Source organism: Falco punctatus, assembly GCF_963210335.1.
Source record: "Falco punctatus genome assembly, chromosome: 13".
NCBI classification, from domain to species: domain Eukaryota; kingdom Metazoa; phylum Chordata; class Aves; order Falconiformes; family Falconidae; genus Falco; species Falco punctatus.
Window position 1 is genome coordinate 20,464,277 of NC_137593.1, and position 23,343 is coordinate 20,487,619.

The 23,343-nt window shown below is 44.5% G+C and overlaps 1 protein-coding gene and 1 long non-coding RNA gene across 2 annotated transcripts in view; one reads left to right on the forward strand and one right to left on the reverse strand.

Annotated features, from left to right (window-relative positions):
- Window positions 1-801: 801 nt before the first annotated feature.
- MOGAT1 (monoacylglycerol O-acyltransferase 1) lies at window positions 802-23,259 on the reverse strand. The gene is made up of 6 exons (XM_080409028.1): window positions 22,413-23,259; window positions 11,341-11,519; window positions 10,718-10,919; window positions 7,970-8,144; window positions 4,182-4,381; window positions 802-1,094 (listed from the first exon to the last, which is right to left on the reverse strand). The coding sequence occupies exons 1-6, from the start codon at window positions 22,504-22,506 to the stop codon at window positions 940-942; spliced, it is 1,005 nt and encodes a 334-aa protein (XP_080265154.1). The 5' UTR covers window positions 22,507-23,259; the 3' UTR covers window positions 802-939.
- Window positions 11,526-23,343, forward strand: part of LOC308072352 — a 272,072-nt gene continuing 260,254 nt past the window's right edge. Inside the window, exon 1 of the long non-coding RNA XR_013931640.1 lies at window positions 11,526-12,182. This is a non-coding gene — a long non-coding RNA (uncharacterized lncRNA). The remainder of the gene's footprint in view (window positions 12,183-23,343) is intronic.

Consider the following 23,343-nt stretch of genomic DNA (forward strand, 5'->3'; position numbering starts at 1 on the left):
TAAAGGCATGTATCAAGTACGCTTTCCTTGGTGAAGTTTCAGGATGAGACTGAACAAACCAGGCTCCCCTTCCTTCTGTGGAATATGGCATGTGACCTTTTTTAATTTGCACAAGATGTAAAGTTCATATGATTCCCCCACTAGCCTCCTCAGTACATTTCTCCTGTCCTGTGCCTGCCACCTCCTCTGAGGCTGCAAGGACCAAACAAAGCTGCTTCATCCTCCAAACCGATGATCCAAAGCACAGCTTGTCCCGAAGAGTCGTATCATTCAGTGCTTCCGACCATGCAGCATACACACGCACACAGAAAACTCAACACACTGTTCTCCTCCAAACAGAGGGTTTGCTCTGCTCCGTAACTTGGACAAACCATTTGTGCTGATATCCTATTCGGGGCAGAAAGCTCCTATTTATTCTTGAATTCACGTGTAAATGGCTTACAATAGCCATCTGCTGAAAGCATACACCTTCATTTCTATGGAAGAGCAGCAGGGTTTTCTGATATTCAGGGAACAACCTGATGTCATGTTTGATACATGCTGGTAAGTCCCTCAACTTCTAATCAAAGACTTCTCAGGTTTATATTTTTCCTGTTGGTGAACTCATGCTGGGGCAATTTTGTCTGTTCAAGCTATGGTTCGGTACCCTGGTGGCAAGAACATCTGTGTCGAGTCTCTCACTAGTACTTCTGGTACAGATGAACGTAAAAGGACAACTCAAAACAGCACTGGCTTCAAGGCTCACACCCTAAGGATTTCCCCCCCTCCCGTCCCCCCAAGAGTAAGATAAAAATCAATACATCATCTAATAATCCCTTCTTAAAATTATTCCTTACACAAGGATAATTACAGATTGCAAAATACAGATTGCAAGAAAGACATCTTTCAGCATACAGTGTTTTTTTTTCCATGAGATTTGGAATTACAAATTATAATTTGCTACTCAAAGATGAGAGTTTTATGCTCGGGGATTCCATAATTTCTTTTATGTTCTTCAAATAATTTTCTTAGTTTCTGTAGGTACAATGCATGTAGCTGTTCTATCTCTTCTGTGGTGGGGTTCAAGTTCCGTTTTACAGGGATGGGGCTTCCCACTGTAAATCAAACACAGCAGCAGCATTAGCTTCATTAACATCTCTTTTTAAGTAGAACTGCTCTCCCTCCTGTAACAGCTCCACCACGGCTCCCAGCGAGGTGGCAGAATCACAGGACCCTTCTCCTGCCCCAGGGCCTGATCCTGCCTTTCACAAACTTGAGCCCTGGGTCTGGTTCTCACTTCCTTCTGCTCAAATGTACATAAAATGAATTTAAAAAAAACATCATTTCAGTTTGGCAGCAAAAGAGCAAATGAGAAGGAGCAGTCTACACTTCAACATACACCCCCATGGGCTATGTGCTGTCTTGCCATCAGGGCAGGACTCCGCAAGGTGAAAATAGCATTTAAAAAATGCAGCTTCTCACCGGCTTCGGTTCTGATCTGAATACTAAAGGTATCCAGTGTGAGGGACATGCCTAAGACAGTGGTGCCCTCAAGCACACAGCCACATGAACAGGACTGAAGGAAACACAGGGATCTTCTGATTTATTCCAAATGGGTATTGCCACACCAGTGCCAGAAATGTTGTTGGCTACCTCAGCCTGGGGGGTGGTAGCACATAAAACCCCCACACCCTGAAAGGTGTCTCTGAACCATCTGTTGCCCACAAATATCATTCCAGCTGAAATGTTGTTCTTCATGCCCCGTGCAAAGCCTGCTACCCACCCTGTCAGAGCAAGAGCAAGAGGAAGCATGGGAGGCAATTCCACAGAAGTCCAGAGGGAAGCCCCCTCCTCCACAAAAAGCTACGGCGAAAAAAGCCTGCGATACGCTAGGAGAAGCTTCCCATGATCTCAGCCTTCCTCGTGCTGTTCAGTCACTACAGGTTTTGACAGCTGTTGTCGCACTGCAGGCACTGAGAGCTTAACAGACCCGACCAAGGTTACGAGGAAGCCTGTAGAAAAGCAGAGTTAAAAGCACCCCCCAGGAGCTTTTACAAAGGCACCTGAAAATCCCTTTCAACAGATGTTGCCACTTCAAATTGGATGGTGTTGACTAAGGGGAAGGGAAGCCTAACCAGAACCACAAAGGGGATGACTCTGCATTTTCCTGCCACAGCTTCAGCTGCCAACAGCTCTCCGGCCCTGCACGGTGCTGACATTACACCGCGAGGGGTGGGAACACAGCCCCGGATTGAGCAACACCTTAGAGGGTGTGAAATCAATATACATCCAATACGGGATTTCCAGAAGCATAACTGGAAACACCAGACAACCCCCAAGCCCTTCTGCAGCAGTCTCTTCTCCTAAGAGTGGAGATTTCTTGTGGAACTGGAAAATACCCCCACCTCTCACCTTCCATGCAGCTTTAAGCGACCTGCTTGATTTTGTATTTTAGAGTCGATTCTATTTCTGAAAAGCAGTAATAATTTTCAGGAAAAACAAAAGTACTTCACTCATCAAGCCCAAAAGACCCAGACTTCACCGACCTCGTGTTTGCTGAACTGCATCTCCTTGCTTTAGGAACCACGGCTTCTGAACCAGGAGGAAACTCACCAGTACCCGGCTGGCCACGCTGTGGACACAGCTAACTGGCTCGGTGGAGCTCAGCGTGGCTGCAGCTTTCAGGAACTGAGCTAACACTTTCAAAGCGGTGTCAAGCCATACCGAGCCCCCTCCCCAAGAATGCAGGGACACTGGGACAGTTTTCAAATGGGATGAAACAGAGGCACCAAAGTTAAGGGATTTCATGAGATCATACAACAAGCTCTGTTGCGAGATTCTGGTCTTGCTGATTTGTAGCACTCCCGTGCTCTAGCCATGGACCACCTCTGCCCTTGCAGTAAATATTACAATGATGAAAATTTACCTTAAAGTAGAGGATATTTTAAGCTTCAGAACAGTCTAGATGTCATCAATCCAAGGAAAAATTGCAGAAAATATGTCATTCTCATTCCAACGCTTTGAAAACTTTTTGGCTTTAATGTAAGTGACATTTTTAGCCTGCCTGTGCACACCATGGGCTTTAAAAATTAAATCTTTCCTAAAACATTTAGCTATATGAACTGATAAAACACAGATCTTCATGAAATTTAACATGAAAAGAGCTACATTTTTGTCTTAAAAATTTTGATTTGCTCCATACTACCACCATATCTCTCCATTAAAGGGAGGGCCTTCTTAAATGTCCCTTGTGGAATATCTGAAAAGTTTGATTCACTTTTCTTTAGAAATAGGCTTCAATAGTTCACTCAGCTCAGAATCTGGCTAAAAAATATTTATCCAAAATATATAGACAGCCAGCTATTGCCTTTGCATGATGCCCAGCACCACTTTTTTTTTTACAGGTGTGGTTGCCAATAGCACTAGTTAAAGCCATTAAAAATCAAGACATTCAGCCCCATGCCCCAGTGAGCAGATGACCAGGGATGAAATCTTTTGGAGAAAAACACTCTTCCAAACTGCCTGCCAACACGGCATGCACACTGTCAATTAAACATGCACGGATCTTTCCACGGGGAAAAAAACAAAAGGGAAAGAAACACCTGAGGGAGCTGCAATGCCTTCTAAGCAGCAGCCTGCCAAAGGGCTGTGGTGGAGCTGCCATGGGACACCCTCTCCCTTCCCTCCTGCATCTCTCCCTCTGTCCCAAGGAGTACCAGCTCCTTCCAGTAGCCCTGCCCCAGAGCACTGCTGGGGTAGCCATGCAGCACCTACAATGCCCGACTGCTGCTTCCCTGCAGGGCTAAGAAGTGAAGGTGCTGGGCATCTTACAAAATAATTGCAGCATCTAGAATCCACAGCAACAGCTGCAGGGCTGCGGCAGCCCTCTGGTATGGACTGGACAACCCTTGGGTTTCTCTGAGGATTGCTGGGGATAGAAGCCTGTGAGTAACTGAATGAAGTATAAGGTATGGCCTGGGACAGAAAGGGGGAAGGGAGAAAAGAACCCCCCTTTTTAACTGGGGAAGGACAGGATTTTTTTTTAAAAAAACATTTACTTAAAATCTCACATACTTGTTTTAGATGCACGGTAACCAATTGCTTCTGTTAGAATAAAATTGTAACTTTACACAGATATTAGTAGCACACTTACACATTTCTAAACATTTTCATAAGCATAAGAAAAGGCACAGGGGACTTACCAACAGTATGAATAGGCTGCCTGTAAGGTATTAAGCCGAAACTGTACTGAAACACTCCTCTAGCATGAAATAGAGGTAAAGCAAAGCCCATTATCTTTTGCAACTTCTCCTGTACATTTCTGAGCCATGAACCTTTGGGGTTTGCAACTTGCTTGAATAGTTCATTTTCACCAAATGAAAACACTGGGACCAGATGAGCCCTGTAAAATAATGAACACGCTGAGAATCCCACATCAGCCTGCATTCGCACTGCGGTTCACATCAGCAGCGTGGAAGTGGTTTCACAGTAAGTGACACAGAAAGCTTCAGCAGCTCTAGACTTCATCAACAACAGGCATTCAACTCTTCTGATACACAGCTGCTTTTTGGCTGCCTTGGGCTTAAAAAAAAATATTAATTAAAATAAGGTGATTGGCATACAGCTAGCAACTACCTTTTGGTCAGTATTTACCTGTTTGGTAGCCATCACAACTTGTTATGATAGTTCATGATTATAAAAATGAATAATTGTATGTATCATAATTTTAAGTATGATCTTATCCACCACTATTTCAGCGAGTCCACCCTTGTTCCACTGCATTTTCTCCCTTGGCAAGCAACGAAGCCTTGCTGCTAACCTTACAATGCTCCCGGCTGGGTGGCGTCAAAACCAGATCTTGGCGTTCCTCTGCCTTTTGACCGGAGTAATGCATGCACTTGATTTGAGCACAAAAACAGTGATAAAAACCAGACATCCTTGCAGACACAAGTGCAATGCCAAATCGCTCTGCTGTCCAATTCCCAGTGAAATCCTGCTTCCTCCAGACTTCTTCGAAAACACTAGCCTCAATCCATTATTACCAGAGGTCAAATCCTACCCACGGAAATTATACTAACTCACTTTGGCTCCGGCACAGCCTAATGAATTCTCACTCAGTTCATGAATTGGCTTGGGAAGAAAGCCACCGACTAGCTCCTGGACAAACTACTTAGGCAGATGGAATCGGCACACTTGTCTCCAACAGGCAAAACCACCATGTATTTAAAGCCTTGACTGCAGTATGCTTTTTGATTAATGCTTAGTTTCATTAAATAGCATGCTGCAGAGTTTAAAGAAAAAGAAGCAGGGCAATCCTAAGCAGTCCCTGAAGGATACAAAGGTCTTTTATTCGCTTTACTTAAGTCCTAGCTTCTATCTCTTAGCTCCATTTAGCCCACACTATCTTTGAGAAAAACCTTACTGCAGAAGACCAGCTTTGCTATAATATTGTCGGGGTGAATTACTGCAGAGCTCTGGACACCTGAGGGGGATGCGCTGAGGACAGAGCTGGCTGGAAGCACTGTGGGCAACCAAAGCCCCCCCGTATGGAAAAAAAAACACTGCTTCTACAGCTTCTCGAGCCTGAGGGCCCCTGAAGACTGCCATTCCCACTCACTATCCTGCCTCGTGTCTGCTCAAAGGTTCTTTCTCAAATAGAGCATATATCACCCGGCTACCTGTAAAGGAAGTATCAGAAAGCCTGGAACATACTGCAGCTGTGTAAATACTCCACTTTTTACTACAACACTAAGACAAACAGGAACATCTCGTGGTGCAATAGCACCCTGAGACTGTGGGATTTGTTTTAATCTGGTAAAGGCTTTTGCAAGATGCTATGTAGGAGGCTAAGACAGAGAAATAAGTAACTTATGATTGTGAAACTAAAGATAAGTTAGCTGATTCATCATCTGTTCCACGTCTTTAGGATTTCTTCACCTTATATCAGGTTCTGTACTACCTTGTACCAAAATGTATTTTCCAAAAGTGCAGGGGACTTTTGCTAACATATTCAGAGCGCATGTGACAAGTTCCTCGCTGAGGAACCACAGCATCTCTGTGCTGGCAGTACAGGAGCCAGGGCCAGAAAGCACAGGCCTCTGCACCCTCATGGTCTCTGCATTGCCCCTTCCTCTCTTGGTATTTGATGCTGCAGGTCAGAAGCATCAGAAATACAGGCAAGCACTGACAGCAGGTGGTTCTTCTCATCTGTGTCCCATGAGCCTCCCTTACCTTTTCATTTCCATGTGAGTTGGAAGCTTTTTTCACATTTTCTTAATTGTTAGAAACAAAATGTTAGAACCAGAAGCAATTATTGGACGCAGAGTCTTTGGGCAGTAGCTCAGGACTGCCAACAATGCTGCAAAAGCTCTATTGGGGTCAGACTGTCCCACAGCTCTACTGTATAGAAATTAAGTCAGAATTCCTGGGCTTCACATAGAAGCAGTTTTTCCTGCCGGTGCTCAGACCCAGAATGACTTGTAGCCCGGCGGTTAAGGTGACCATGTATGAGATGTAGCTGTTCAAGTCACCCAGGCAGAGACAGGTGTCACCGCCCACGCAGGGCTCTAGGCAACTCAGCCTCTAAGATATACGATGAACCATTGTTTGAAAAAAGGACTTCATAAGGAAAGAAGTGGCCATTCCTGTGTTTTGTAAGTGTCCTGATTTTATTGTTGCATGTTGGGGATGCTTTTGAAATCAAGGCCATGAGAGGCACAGGTGTATCTAGTTTCTCAATCCAAATCAGTTTGGATGAGAGACAAACACCAACTTTTGTGATCTCACAGATCAGATGTTTATGGACATGCTCAAAAAAACCCCAAAACAAACCACCTAAATATTCTTCTAAACTTTATGTTTTAAAAAAAGAAAAGGTACTGATAGTGTTCAGGATCCCACTGGATTAATTAGCAGCTGAGCAGAAATTGAGTAAAGACTCATTTATGCACTAAAGTCCTAATTTAAATACACAAGTGTTGTTTCTGGGTACACATTAGAGTAAAATGTACTCTTCTACTGGAGAACAGGTCCTTTGTGAGACTCCTAGTGATATGCACAAGAAACCCCCTTGGAATTTTGACACAGAATTGTTTCTAGAAAAAAATGGACCTTAACATCGTGTGTGAAAACAGAGAGCTCTTCTTCTCAGAGACCACCCTTTTTCCAGTTAATAGCTTAAAAAACTTATAGATTTCTCAAGATAGTATTTTTTTCTCATTGCTTCACACATTAATATGTAATCCTGGTTGCTGCTCAGAAAGTGTAGCAGGAACAAGTCATTGGTTCCAATATTTCTAGTACACAAGACATCTAGCCCAGTCCAGAACAAACACAATAGCTTATACTGTGTAAATCACTCAAAAGATATTTATACCCTCTCTCTTTAGTTACACATTGCCGGCTGTTCAATAGTACAAAGTAAGTTAGTTTTTCTTGAGATTGCCACCAAAACTTCCCAGAAACTTACTTTTGCAAACAACAATCTTCAAAAGAAATTCTTCAGAATAAAGGTGAAAACAAATCTTCCTAGCGCACAATTTTCAATGATGTAATAAAACAGGGCGGGCCTAGCTTCCCAATTTTTTTTGTTTGCTTAAAATGATAAGAAAATTCTATCTTAATGTTACTTCCATTTAGAGAACAGAAAACAGAATGTCTGCTCCACTTAGCAATAACAGCCAAGGTTTACTAATATAGTTTCATAATTCTTACTCTTTGCTAGTGCAAAAACCAAGTGAAATAAAACAGCAAGATATGCTAATAACACCTACTGCTTACAAATTATGAAAGTCAAAGGGAGTTTTCAACACTCCCAGATTGGATCTAGGTGGACAGACTGGCTCCTGTGCCAGACTTCTGCACGTTCTTAGACAAGTAACTCTTTCAACTTCCAGTTATACGGGTTTACTATATATAACATGAACTACCTTTAAGAATCAATCTGTATTCAAAACTTACTTACTACAAGCAGCCCAGAAAGGAAACCTACCCATGTTTCAAGGCCATTTTAATAAAGCCCTTCCTCTTGAGGATGTTCAAAGTTAAACTTCCAGGATGCGCATTCAGAGATTCCTCTGCTCCTCCGATCACAATGATGGACGCGTGGCCGCCTCCTTCCTTGTTCAGCACGTATGAGACACTCTCCTTGGATGCAGAAACCATTCCTTCAGGAGCAAACATTTTAAGAGTGACCACTGGATCTTCTCGTACAAGTACAGTGGAATGTAAGAAACATTTAAAAATATCTTTAAATATCTAAGTATGTTTTACGATGATTACAGCACAGGACAGGGTTCAAAGATTTGTGTTCAACCCCCTCGCTCTGCAACAGATTGGCTCTTAGATAAGTCCTTTGATTTCACACTGATGAGCTAAATGCTGTTTGCCTGTCACAGGAGTTTTGAGATCTTCAGGGAAGAGTGTGCTCTTCTGCCGACTTAACTCCCCCTCGGAGAGATTCTGTGCCCGAGAACAGAAGAAACGGCAGCAGATTCTCCTGAGAGGCAGCAGCTAAAGCTGTACAGCAGGTGCAGGTAAACACAGGTGGTGAGGGTTTACAGAATGGCTAGAGGACTTGTTAACTCACACACCGATCTACAGTGCCGAGCTCACCCCCTTCATCCTTTTCAAAACTATAAAGCGGCAGCTCCATCTCAGGCAACGGCATGAGAGCGTCAGAAGCAGCAGAAAAGGTTCACTTGTACCATTCCAAGTGACTGCATCAGCTCATTCTCCAGTAACCAGGACCTGGCGCTCATCAATCTATTTAGCCTAAAATAGCATAAGATGTGAAGCTTTCCTGGTACTCTTGCTGATCCAGATACTTCCCATCGGAGGCACACCGCTGTACCAGCCTTTAACATCGACTTAGACCTTACTCTGAATTTGGTGCTTTGAAAAAACCCCTTTCTACCAGATAAGTGTCTAACCCCTCCAGAGTTCCTTTGTGCCATAACTTTTACCTCAAAGGCTCATAGTGGTACCATTTACCCAGAAGCCACATTTAATTACATCGTGTTGAATTAACATAGTCTAAATGACAATGCAGAGATCAAGTCTAGTTTGCGTTGGTTTTTGACACGGCTAGTATCAGAGCATGCTCTTTTGGATGCTAAGCAAAGGCTCCGTCTCCTGTCACCCCACTTGCTTTTTTCTCCTGTTAGAGACATTACAACATGGATTATGAACATGTCACAACAAAGGGAAGATGATTGCAATCTAGTTTTGTGAGCTGGCCACCAAGGGGAATAGCTTGCTACTGGAGCAAGCTCAGTAAAAAACTACTCCCCTTTGCCATACACGTCTTCACGGTCACTGTTACTCTGAAAAATGCAGCTGAGCTGAGACACAAATAATTTGAGCGGTGCTCATTCATCCATCAGGCATGCGTTTTCTCTGGAAGAGAAAGCAAGAGCCACCGTCTTTCCCCAGGACAAGTTTATCTCCCTGCTGAAGCCGTGCTGCCAGCCCGGGTGCAGGGCACTGTTCCCGGCTCAGCGACGCAGCAGCTCCGTGATGCTGCAGCTCTCTTCCTGACGGTGACAATGGCAGCCTGGCAGGCTTCGGAGACAGAGCTAAAGGCTGGGAGATGAAACAAGGTGCTGGGAGCATGGCATTTAGTACACAGAAGATTTTGCAAGTGTTTTATGATTTGACTGATAACCTGTATTATACTGAAGGTCCCCTCTGGTTTATCAGCTACATACCTGTGAAAAACGAGCTACAAGGCTGACTGTTCTTCAGCGTGTTTTTTACTCATGTTATTTCTCATCTAGCAGGTTAATATTTGTTCCTATGGGTCAAGATGCCAAAAACAAGACTTCCAGGCTAGGCAATTTTTAAAACAGTCATTTTCCACCACTGCCAATCCTTTAGCTTTGCAATCCTGAAAGAATCCCCTCAGAAATAACATTCGCATGGAAGGGCATTCTCTGGTATGTCGAGATACACATGGATAGGCAGTTCTGATATTAAACTGAACATCCTAGACACGCTTCTATGAATAGAGCAATGGAACAGCTTATCTGAGACCACAGCATCTGTGTTGCAGTCAGGAGTAAGAGCTAGAACTGTGTCTCTCAAACCTAGTCTTATGCATTAGACTGTCCTTATGCAAACGCTCTGGTTTATTGAATTTAAGTAAAATAACTCCTGTATTAAACCACTGTGGGCAAACACTAGGCCTGATTTCATTATACACGCTTATGTTCCCCAAACTTATTGCTTGTCATTTTTTTCTTTTATTACTGCAGTACCAATCATGAATATCACCCCTTTACGACAAGTGCTACTTGGAACAGAGAAAAAAAGGTTCTTTAGAGATTACATTGCCATTAAAATTACAGAAAGTTGCAATATGAGACCTCAATCAGAAGTAGGTAATTAAATTCTGACTAGAAAGATATTTGTAATGAGTAGGACTTTGAGCCCTTCAGGTAAGAGATTATCCTCAATTTGTTTTACAAATGTCTGTGCAATGACTAAATAATGTTATAAATCAATATGCCCTTCTCTTCTTGTAAATAACTGGTACGTGATACAGTTTAACAAAACTATTAATAAAACCTTTCAAATTGTTTTGCAACAACAGTTCATCATAAAACAGGTTTAATTTAGCACCAATGCTGACCCTTCTGAATTGGCATTACTTACCATTTATAGGTGCAGAAATAAACACTACATTTGAAGCAGAAGTTATAATATGGAGCAAAAGCTGAGACATTCTGCTTTTACCTACCAGCACTCATTATGTATTCTCTGAAGAAGGGACAGCCAAACCAGATGGGCATGATATGAAGATATGGAGTAAGCCCAGGAAATAAATTTTGGAAACTTGGACCAGTGCAAAAGTTTCCAAAGGCTCCAGCTACCAGGACCCCATGAGGGTGAAAGCCAAGTAAGTAGTTGTGATTTGGATTCAGATCTGAAGTTTTTATAAGCTGAAAAATACAGACAGTGGAGAACATTATAATACTTGCCTCAGAAGGATTTACAAAAACAGTTAAGTACGGAGACTGCACATTGACAAGACACAGAACCGATGACAATTAATTTACTTCTGAGCACTTTACTGTCCCATTTTACAGCCGAGCAAAGTTTAAACAGATGTGTCTCAAGATACCACGTCTAGCATTTACTGTGCTGAGGCACTGTCTTGTGACCAACAGTCCAAGTAGAAAGTCAGCCTCTGCCCTTTTTTCTCACTAAATCTCAGAATTCCCATGCTTTAAAAAGAAATTCACCCTGGAGTAAGTATTAGAATTTTACCAAAGATGAGTCTTAGACGTTTGTCCATGCTCATGGTTATTCAAGCTGTTTCTGTTCCAGTGTTTACAGTCCTGTGAGAAACCTTTTACTCACATGAATGGGAAAGTATTCCCTAAAGTACTTCCAAACAGTCCAGCTTCTGACCCACTGGGAGCGTCTGCCCCCCGTGCATGGTGTTTCCCAGTCAAGGTAGAGCCACAGCAGGTACAGAACAGCAAGGAACCAGAAGTTGCCCAGAATCAGGATCACGAAGAATCCACAGCAAAACTCTGCTACAAAAGACAAAAAAGGAAACCACAGCAAGCATTAAAGACACCTGTCTCCTCTTAAGACCCCGAATTTCCAGCCCTGATACTTACATTGTAAATGCTCTCAAAATGCACACAAATACAAGTTAGCTTGTTCCACATTGTGTGAATGTTGTTACACTAAGGGTGAAACACCTACAAGGGTGTATCACCTCAGTCTGTATTGCTTATTCTACTGCACAGCTGGATGAATAAGCCTAAGATGATGCTGATTTACTTTAATAAACCAAAGGCATGAGCTGAAGGCCAGGCCAGCACAGTTGCCTTCTCCCTGTGGTGAGAGTGAACACTAATGTTTGGTAGAGAGCAACTGGTTTACCTAAGGCAGAATAAAAGGAGAAAGCCAGAACTAACAAAGAGGTGATGCTCAAGTGAGCAAAAAAAAAGGGAGGAGAGGTGGGGAAGTAAAGCAGGGAAAGAGGGACACAGCAAGACATGATTTTCTATTTCTAGATTTTCTAATGAGAGTGGTGTTGGGCAATCATTTTCCCTTTCTATTTCTTACCTTCTCTACCTATAAAATAGAGATGGCAGTTCTACTCCCCATGAAAAGTGCTCTGTCACTGGCCAAGGAGATGCACTAGACAAGACTAAAACATTACCCTGCTTCCGTGAGACCCCCCTGCAGTGCTGCATTCAGCTCTGGGACCCCCAACGTAACAAGGACATGGGCCCGTTGGAGCAAGTCCAGAGGAGGTCACGAAGATGACCAGAGGCTGGAGCACCTCTCCTAGGAAGACAGGCTGAGAGAGTCGGGGCTGTTCAGCCTGGAGAAGAGAAGGCTCCGGGGAGACCTTATGGCAGCCTCCCAGTGCCTAAAGGGGCCCACAGGAAAGCTGGGGAGGGACTTCTGACAAGGGCATGGAGTGACAGGACAAGGGGAATGGCTGGAGGCTGGAAGAGGGCAGATTTAGGTCAGATATTAGGGAGAAATTCTTTCCTGTGAGGGTGGTGAGACGCTGGCCCAGGCTGCCCAGAGCAGCTGTGGGTGCCCCATCCCTGGCAGTGTCCAAGGCCAGGCTGGACGGGGCTGGGAGCAACCTGGTCTGGTGGAAGGTGTCCCTGCCCATGGCAGGGGGGCTGGGAACGGATGATCTTGAAGGTCCCTTCCAACCCAAACTGTTCTATGATGATTCTATGATTAAGAGATTCCACTTCAGCCTCTAAACATGTCACTGTAAGTGGAAGCTCACCATTACTGTGGGAAGACAAAAGCAGTTTTAAGTCCTGATACTTTCAGACCCAGGTTAGTAAGAATCGTAACATCCTGCTACAGTAACAATATATCGGAATTGTATTTTACACAACTCAAAGAGCCAGAAAAAGTTGTTCGATTAAACATAACATGTCACTTTGGGGCTCAATCCTGAAATTATTCAGGGAAACCCCCTACGGAAACCTTGTCTTTGTAGGACTTGTAGAATTTTGCACTCATGCAGCAGCTCAAGCAGCTCTGGACGGAGTGGGCTGAAGCACAGCACAGTGGTACCTGCTGCTCTCCACCCTGTAGTGTGCCCTGCACCAGCCCTCTTGCCCTGGCATCTCACGAACAGAACACATCAGGCTCACGCATCAGAGTAATTCAGCAGATGCTGAATTCCAGGTTTGCAAAGGAGTCAGAACTTTAGCATCACGTATTCATACAATGGCAAAAAAAACAGGACCCAGTCCTCACTGGAAGTCTCAACAGGCAAGAGCTGTATGAAACAGGCACTCCTGTGTGATATTTTACAAAGCAGAAATAGTAGTCTGTATGTCCCACAGCTAGCTGGCTTTCATGAAGGCAATATCCTGTTTACGTCTTAAAAGGAGTTACACCAGTGAAACATATGGGGCTAAATACGTAAGTAAATAGAGATGAGTAAAAAAGTAACAGAATTACTTCAGGCAGTAATTTGGCTAACACAAGCTAAGTATTAGCAGAACTGAAAACTCAGAAATAAGCAGATGGACCGACAGTAAAACCAACTCATCCTAGTTAAGATCAGTTTCACTCAAGAGAGTGAATACTTGGGCATTGAAAACTCACAGCACATTCCCTATACCAAGCAAATTTCGAGCTGCTGAAATTCAGAGCTTAACTTGGCCCACAGGCACTCGTGTTTCCTCCAACCCAAATACTTATTTTTTCTGAACTTCAGCCAACTTGTCCTTGTGCCTAGTTTGACTGTGCCTTCAGAGTAGGAATGGATATATTGTCACAGGGTGACTGAGAATGACCACAGAATCCAGCAGCAGACAGAGCTGCTGGTTAGACTGGGTAGAAAAGAAAAGGATGGACATTCCCATCCCTGGCAGTGAATGAGCAGAAAAATAAGGAATTGCATTTGCCCCGAGCAAGGGAGAAGGGAGCAACCATAAAGAAAACCAGAAGCAGAATCAAATCTATTGGTTTGAAGGAGATGCCATTCTTCAGTACCACCAGTACAGAAGTCCATTGCTTCCCCATTCCACAGGAAACCAGCCCTGGTCCTGCGCAGAGAAGCAGCTCAGTAAGACCTCTAGAAAGATACCACAGCTCACCGAGGCCCACAGACCTCCAGAGTCAATGTGGAAAACTCCCAAAAGCTGCAACAATGAGTTCTAGGGAACATCATTAATACAGGACGAATAACACACATGAAACATGACACAATTCCACTGCTCTGGAGGGAGAACTCACTGGGAACCCCACACCAGCAACACTTCAAAATAGGGCACAGAAATATTCTGAGGAAAAGTCATTACCTGTTCTTTGAAGAAGAGATCCTGAAACTATAGACATTTCTAGGAATGTTAATCTGGACAGGATGCCAAGGCTCACAGTCTCAGTTTGAATAAGTATGATAAGTTTGTTTAATTGCCATAAATCAATTAATTTCAAGTTGTTATGCAAAAACTGGCAAGTATTTATATTTACTACCCTTCAAAAGGACTTTTGGCTCAGTGTGGAATCACATGCCTTTTTACTATCAGTATCCTAGCCAAACAGCTGAGAGGTGCTTTGGATCAGAGCATCCTTGCTGCAAGAGCTAATTAAATCAGCGGTGAGAAGTGCCAGATAGCAGTATTTAATACTATGCAGACAAACATACACAAGATCAACAAGCTCATTGCTTTGCTTTAGCTAGGACACGTTCCTGCGTGCATGTAAGGTATGGGGAGATAAGTATGCTGTCAGCACTTCCTAAGGGAAGCTCAGCATCATGTAGGACAAAGCTCATTTATTATTGCATTCGCAATGAGACATGTGAAGCAAATTCCTTTTACCATACCTTATTATTTCAATGCATTAACAGCCTGCAAGGTGAGTTAAACACTGATGACTCAAAGCCAATAAGCCTATAAACACAAACCCAGTGTTTTCTCCTTCAGAGAAGACAGTGAGCAGATAAATGGCAACCACTTTACCTCAATTCATAAACAAATTCCAGGCAAAAGGTGAATAACTTGGAATATGTCACTTTACTATATCACTGCCTCCTTGGATGTAGTTCCAGTGTACACTGCAACCATAATTTTTTGCTTGAACTTGAATTTGACAATATCTCTGTAGTATATTGGAACAGTGGTGGGAAAAGGAAATATGGATTAAAAGACAAATGACTGCCATGAGACTGAATATCTGGTTTGCCAGCCAACATGGGCAAATCCTTTTCCTCCACCTCCCCATTTACAACCTGCAGATAGTCATCTGTTGCAAGAAATGGATGAAAAATATTATATATAGTGTCAGCTAGCAGCACTAGCAGCTGTCCTGCCCAATGATGTTTGAACACCTGATGCGCCACTCATTAAATAAGCTCTGAGTTTGCAGCTGTGGGCACCAAATTAATGAAATAGTTAAATACCACAGGGATGGGAAGTAGGAAACCAGCACACCGGGTAAGGAAATACAGGTGATCCCAGCAAGTGGAAGCTCCAAATGCATATGCAGTTACTCAGGAGACAAAAAACGTTTGAGTAATATCTATTGTGAGGGCCACCTAATCATAGATTGTCCACTAGAAGAAAAGCCTCCCATGACGCTCGGAGCAGTCACAAACCCTGTCTGGGCAGTGCAGGTGTATCCTAGGTGGGGCCAGGGTGCTGATCTCAATCTAACCAGCACTACAGGCTCCCCATCGCACCCCTAAAGCCACTCAAAGCAGCTCGCACCGAGACCTCTGGACTGCTCGACAACTCAGGTCTGGACTACAAGCCAGTTCCTGCTGCTTCCCACGTGCCCTTAGCAAAGCTTTCTCTAAAGACACTGTGCTGCTGTGTTTTAAATGAGCTGGAGGCTTTCAGAGTTCAGTGATTTGAACCTCATCCCACAAAGGACACGGTAAACAGGACATCTTTATCTCACTGGCATTCTAGTGAATAGACAGGTAGAGATGCAATTTTTTATATTGTGCTTCTCTGGGCTTTATGATTACATGTGCATACCCATACACAAAGCAAGGTGAAAAGCTAATTTCTTTCATCTACAGCCACAGGGGGGGGGGAAAAAAAAAAAGAAAAAAGAAAGAAAGACGGCATATTCTTCAAAAGCCACACTGATGTTCCTACAACAGAACAGTCCTTCCCTCACCCTTACTCTTCAGGGCAGCAATGCCACCAAGCTGGGTGCCTGAGGAACAGAGCGCTGAAGGGGACTACTAGGAGAATCGCACAGTGATGTTTCCATCCCTAATAAACATTTGCTCCTCTCCATTGTCCTCAAGGTACTGCTGATAAGTTGATTTTGGCATTAAAAAATGTTTTCCCCTGCTCAGTGGATTCTTTCATTAGGGGAAAAAAAAGAAAAAAAAAAAAACACCTTAATTTCTGGCAATACTTTCTAAATTATTTATAGGTTGTAAAGAAAGGGATAGAAATTTAAATGAAATAACACATACAGCAAATAGACCAACAGTCCCACCAAAGGAAGACCTGGGACAACAGGTGACACCTGAGGAGGCAACCTGCCAAGGCAAACAGTAAGCAAGCTGATGCCTCTGCAGACTGCTGCTCTGCAGCTCCCACATAGAAAAAAACCCCACTTTTTTTAAAAAAACCTGAGTCATAATGTTGGCACTATCCTGTTGCTTAGAGCCTGCTAGTCTGTGCAATTCTGTCAATACACAGATTTCCACCAGGAGCACAGCAACTTGCTGTCACTTTCTACCCATGGCAGATACAGACTCGACAGCAAAGAACAAGCTGGGAATTTATTTAAACTAACTGCACTGGAAAATTGGTCAAGTCCACAGGAATCTGGTAGCCATCTCCAGGACTGAGGTGGTAAGGAGGTCGCCGTTTGTTGAAGACATACCAGTCTCCTGGAGTGGAGGTTTTTCGTCAGTTCACCGGTCACAGCTGGGAGACCCGGTCACAAGGATGTTTGAGCATTCCTACCAAGGGAGCTGTATTTCAACATTACTATGATAAAAAATACAAACCCTCCGATGCCACGGTTTGGAAGCTTGTTTACTCTGGAATTTGGTTCCAGTTCTAAGCAAGCAGACCTTCCATTGGCAAATACTGATAAACTAGCGATACAGAGCATGAGGTACTATTGACTTGTAGATAGTGTGGTCTGGATACAGCAAATCCCTGAGTTACTAATTACCAAATCCTGAGACAGCATGCCAATTTTAGCCTACATATTTCCTGTTTCTTTATTTCTCCTCAGACATCCACTATCAGTTCTGGTCACACACGGGTTGCCAAGCCAGGACCTCTGGCCTGACAGAGCACTGCCATTTTTCTCTTCTTATTCCCAAGAGATACAAACTAATATACACAGAGACGTGGTTAAATTCCCTCCCTGAGATGTAGGTAACAGCAGCAGCATTCCTAGAAATACTAGTCAGTCAGGCATCACTAAGCACCCTGTTATTCTCTGTGATCACACATCAGTCCCTACCCATGGGCCAGCAATAAGCTTCACAGACAGGTGAATACAGACTGACGAGAGCAAGCAGCAACACCAGCCAGCTTACTAGGAAAGGCTCGCAGAGCTTAGCCAATTTTCCTTAGGTATCAAAGGAGAGTTTTTTAAAAAAGGCTTTGAGGAAGAACACCACCATTTTAGTTAGCCAGCTACGGCTGAATCAAATCAGCACCAGATAACAAAACATGACATGTGTGGGGAAAGGGTTGTTTTTTCCTTTAGCACATTACACCGACACCTGCTTTCTCAATACATAAGTCACTTATTCCAGCAGCAATATCTCACCCTGTTGCAAATGTTTCATCATTTCTATTCTTTTGGGGAAGCCAGATCCACAACTCAAAACTGTCTCCAGCCAAGTTCAATTAACAGAGTACTTCATCCTACATGCACAGAAGCTTAATCACTAGAAAACAGGATGTACTTTAATATACACCAATGTCTTTAGCATACTATTTTTGTGGCTTCATGCATATTAAAGTATACCTTTTATTTGTACTAATTTTGTATTATTAAGTATTTTGCAAATAAATACTGAGCTGCAGGCACAACAGTCACTTCCTAGGTTCCCATATTTTGTAAATAAATACTGGGCTGCAGGCACAACAGTCACTTCCTAGGTTCCCAGTAAGAAGACCTGCGTGCCATTGCCAGACCCATACAGTGAAGGTGCACCACTCTTCCCAACCACCACCTCATCTCAAAACAAAATCCTGGTATCCTTATCATAGGGTTAAACTCTCTCTCATCTCCATCTCTCATAGTCTGGACCAAGGCACCACCACTCCACCCAAGCTACCTAGTTCTGCATTGGATTTTGTACATGCTCAAATTCTACTGTCCCTTTTCACATCACACGCACAGAAGCTGGCAGAGGAAAAGCTCACCAGTTCACCTTCTTGCTTTATTTTCTTCAAAATGCTGTCCTTCGATTTATGTACATTAGAGAGGAAGAAAAACAAAAGGCTAAAGCAGCTGTAAAGCAGCACTTAAATGAAACCTCATTGATTTTTCCTTATTTGAATTGTTTTGCCTTTAAATGAACCCTTTGATCTACCCCCTGCCTAGGTAGGGATCACTTCCTGATACAACCTGAACCTGGCTCACAGCCCTGCAGCACTGAGGCATGCAGCTCACCCCGCCACACGCTTACAGACCTGCGGAACAGAAAACCTACCCTGGTTCCTAACCGGAGGATATCAGACGTACCATTAACTGCAGCCACATATTCAGTCAGAAGTTCTTAAGAAAAATATTTCCAAGCTTAAAAACAAAGATTTGATGCTAAACACCAAGGACACCCAGCACATTCATCAATGGTGACAATTTCTTTTGTGTGTATGTACCGTGAAACCTACAGTATAAAAAATGGGACTGATGTCACCTCTCTGCTTTCACCCCCCATCAGACCAGCAGCACTGAACAGGCTTGGAGATTTCATTTCTCCAGGTGACCTTCTCCCTGGACCGCGGCACAGAGATCAGAAGCAGGTGTCGGCACACAGCTTCACCAGTGGCCATCAGATGGGTGCTGCACGTGCTGGGAAGAGGGCCAGACCTACCCTGGGACTGTCAGCCCTTGGCCAAGGTGATGAACCCCAAATAACAGTAACTACAGGCATAAAATGACGTCTACCAAAATTGTCTGTTTCAGCTTTTTTTTTCTGAAATAGGTACTCTGAAAACGCAAAACTTCATATATTTGCTGTTGCGGCAGTGAAACACTAATGACTTGAAATCATGCTTCAGCCTGAAGCCCTTTTGGATTTCTGCTTAACACAGCAAGAAATAGCATCATTTTCGCATTTCCTGTTTTTCAGTTTTCATAGTTTTAGTTTTCTAGACTCCAGGCTCATACCACTCTTCTTTTAAATGAAAGAAGCTTATTTAAAACACTTTTTCATGGAACTTCACCTGAACTATTTTAGCCTGCTGCACTTAGAGCACGTAAGATAGGAAACCACGTGGCACTTTTCGCTGGCACATGGTGGGAAACTGTTAGATGGGCATTTCTCTCGTTTCACCCAGAAGCTCTTGGATACAGATCACAGTATTTCAGAACTTATTTTTGCTTCTGGTGTCATGCCCCTGGATAAGTAACAGAAGAACCACTGCTACAATGAAAACTCGTCTTTTCTGCTTGAGGGTGAACTTTGGCAGCTCGCAGTACAGAGCAGGGAAGCACAGGAACTTACACCCAGAATTTTAAAGAGGTTCTTTTTGTATGTAATGAAATTCTGTACAGCTTTTTTTGAGGCAGAGGCATGTTTATTCTGCCTACGCTGTACAGCAGAAGCAATGTTCTGTAGTGCAGACCCAGCCCAAGCCAGCACACTGTACAAAGAAGCAGAACTTTTCTTGTTTGTTCCTTGCTACTGCAGCTACTTGTTCAGCATTCCTTGACCGATTCGCTCTTTCTCCAAGTGGTGATGAGATTCTTCAACAACCATTGCCTATACTTATTTCAGGCTGACGCGTGCGTAGCCTTTAGTCACAGAAGCAAAAGGGCATTTTCAATCGTCAATTCCATGGTCTCAGAAAACCATGCACCATTACAACACAGCAAACCTGGAAAGCAAGGGGCAAAGACCACAATGTGCTTTTTACATTAAATACAGCTACTCTTAAGGGTCTCAGACAGGAAGATAAAACCAAAGCTTGATTTTGAGTCTCCTATCCAAGTCACATAATGGATTCTAAGCTGTAACAGACTCACATTCCGCTTACAGCTTACTCTGTGTGCCAAATCATGCTTTCACATGTCACTTCCCAGATTTCAAGGATATCATTATCCAATTCAGCTTTTGTCTTTCAGGGCACTGATTTTAAAAGTTATCTTACTTTATTAGTCCATTTTATTAAGCTATGGCACCTCACCACATACCTAGATGGACAACTTTGAGAACTAAGCCAGTACCTTATTTATTTACTGCTCTCAACAGAATCCCTGTATCTATAACATGAATCATTAGTTATCACATGGTGCTATCTGTTCATGTTTTCACATGCAGATATTTTTACATAAGAAAGGCTGAATCTACAAAAGATGTTGCTTGATATAACCTAGTTCCAGCCACATACCAACCCACAAACACCACCTACCCCTCCAACCTATCCTGTGAATTCACACAGTATTTCACTTGTACTGGGGCAATCCCCTGCACGATTTCAAAGTGTCACTTTTGAATTCAAGAGCAATGTTTCCATATTTTGTCTGCTCAGCAGACAAAAAAAAAACAAAACAAAAGGCTGAAAAAATCAGGCATAAAGGTAATCCAGGACGTCAGAAACCAACTCGTTTTTCCTTTAAGTCATTTAGGATTCAGCCATGTGAATTTTCCTGGAGCCAAGTGAAACTTTCTGGCCAGATCACTCCGACTGCCCTGTGACTGAAAGAGTACACTACAAACAACAAGGTCACCTTGGATAGCTCTAAAGGTAAATATCCCCATGAAAGTACAAGCAGATGATTATTATTAATTTGTCCACCAAAATTCAAGCACTCCTGCAAACAGGTTTTTTTCATGATCACGTGCACTCACTATATATTTAACATAACCAGCCATAACACCACTTCCTTGTTGATTTTTGACATTTATCCTCAGACAGTGCCAGCTGCAGAAGACAGCTGCCTACTTCTCCCACTGAACTGCAGCAAATGTGGATTTTCTGCAGCCCAACCACTTCCAGCAAGCACTGAAGGACATTATTTTCTGCAGCAGTGTTGTTACCAACCAGGCTCGGATAAAAAATTGTTTCCTTCCACTACCACTGAACTTCCACCGCATTATCATCAGACTGGAATAATGGCATATGCAAAGGTCTAATTCAATAATAGAAAATTAAAAGCACAGGCTATTTACAATGCAGCCACAAACATGAACTCTTTATAGTCCAACCACATATAATTTAGAGGTAACAAAACACCTGAGCGCTAAGGATAAATCTATCAAGGTGCTTCATACCCTCCATGTTTCCCCCACAGACCTAAACCTGTGTGGGCTAACAACCAAAAAAAGAAAAAGACATCATCTGAAAGACATCAGACTACCATGTAAACGATACTATATTTGCAAGATATACAAGAAATATATCCACACATTCCTTTTCTCCTTGTAATTCCTAAAGCACAGATAATCATAAATCATTCCAACACTTCCAGTAACACACAGGTAGTCAGCTGCTCTATACCTCAGGACAGTTTTGTTCCACACAGGCTATTCAATAACCACTTGCCAATTTACACAATCCATGGATCTGGTCCCAGAGAATTAAGGCTTAGCTTACCTTATCAAGTGACTCATTTTATCAAGTTCAAGATAATTACCCATGAGAGTAAGATCTTGCTATTAACAGGTGTTTAGTGATAGGAGCCTGTTAAGATATTAGGAAAATTCCCTACAGAGGAATAAGGAGTGGAAAAAAGTTTACCAAGTAAAATTCTTACAAACACTTTCTTAAAGCAAGTGGGGACATTTTCCATTAATTTACAGAGGCAGCTGTATTGAAGCCAGTTCACTGTTGATCCTTATTAATTCTCGTCACCTAGTTAAATGAGAATTTTATTGAACTACAGCATATAAAGTTATTTTACAAAATCAGTAATGAAAACAGCATTAGTCACAAATCAGCCTTTACGCTCACGTTCAATAAAAAGCTGGCAGTTGTCAGAAACCTAGTGGGCATCTCAGTGAGAAGACTGCTCGCTAGTTTTTATGACAGAGAACCCGCAGATAGAAAGACACCCCCTCCAAAAAAAAAAGAGGGAAAAGCCATCCAGTGCTTCCAGGGAAGAGAAGGGCCGAGCCCGAAGCGCGATGCTCCCGCCCGGCCGCCTCTCCTCCCACGTGGAGCCACGGGTGACACCGGGCGATGCCAGCCGGTGCCGCTGGCGAAGGGAAAAGCCGATTCTGCCCCTTTTCTCTGCGGGGCAAGGGCGGGAGGGAGGATGGCTGTTACCCAGCAGGAGGAAGGAGAAGATCCACTGCAGCACGGCGACAGTCTGGATCCTCCTCTTCAGGGGGATGTTGATGGGAGCGAACTCGACCTTCATGCTGACGGCGGGAGAGCAGCGCGGCCAGGCACGGACCCGCCGGCTCCGGCTGCGGCTCCAGCCCCGGCCCCGGCCCGCCGCACATGCCAGCCGCCGCGCCGCGCCGCTCCGCTCCGCCGGCAGCCGCGCCCCCTCCCGCCGCTGGCGCTGCCCACGGCCGCGGGCCCGGGCACGGCCCCAGCGGGCGGGGACGGGGAGGCGGCCGCCCCGGGCACCGTCCTCCCCCGCGCCCCGCCCCGGCCCCGGGAAACCCGATGCGAGCCGGCGCGGCGACACGCGGCGGGGGCTCGACGGCCACGGCTCCCGGCGGCCAAACGCCGCATCGGCCCCGGTGGAGACAGACGGCACCGGGCAGCGAGGGCGGAGGCAGCCGCGGCTTTATCAGCACCGGGCCCGCTGAGCCGAGCCGAGCCGCGGGACGGGGCCGCCTTAGGCCCTCGGGCGGGCTCCTGCCCCCCGGAGCGGCCGGCCACCCCGCTGCCGTGCCCCGCCGAGCGGGGATCTTCAAGGCAGGAGCTGACAGAAGCCGGCCAGGCACCTACAGCTCCTGCGGACTTGGGTGTCACTCGTGCGTTTCTAATTAAACGCACACGCTCCGCCGCCTCCCGCCCCCGCCTCTTAACCCGGGGCGGCAGTAGCGGGCATCCTCACAGGAAAACCCAGCGTGACAACAGCCCACCCCGACAGTCGCAGAAGCGCCGTCCCGGCTGCACCCGCTGCCCCGCCGGCAGGGCGGAACCGCATCAGCCCGCCCCGGCCCCTCACGTCGAGGGACGCCGGGCCGGTGCCGCCGCCGTAGCTGCCCGCCGCGCTGCCGGCGCTCGGCGCGCCGCCCGC

Bases quoted from the DNA above. Each gene is read 5' to 3' on its own strand.
- MOGAT1 (XM_080409028.1), bottom strand. From the start codon at position 22,506: ATGAAGGTCGAGTTCGCTCCCATCAACATCCCCCTGAAGAGGAGGATC. The intron at 11,520-22,412 runs GTAACAGCCATC...TGTCTTTTGTAG, and splicing joins CTTCTCCTTCCTCCTGCTGG to CAGAGTTTTGCTGTGGATTC. The intron at 1,095-4,181 runs GTAAGTCCCCTG...TTTGATTTACAG, and splicing joins GCAGCCTATTCATACTGTTG to TGGGAAGCCCCATCCCTGTA.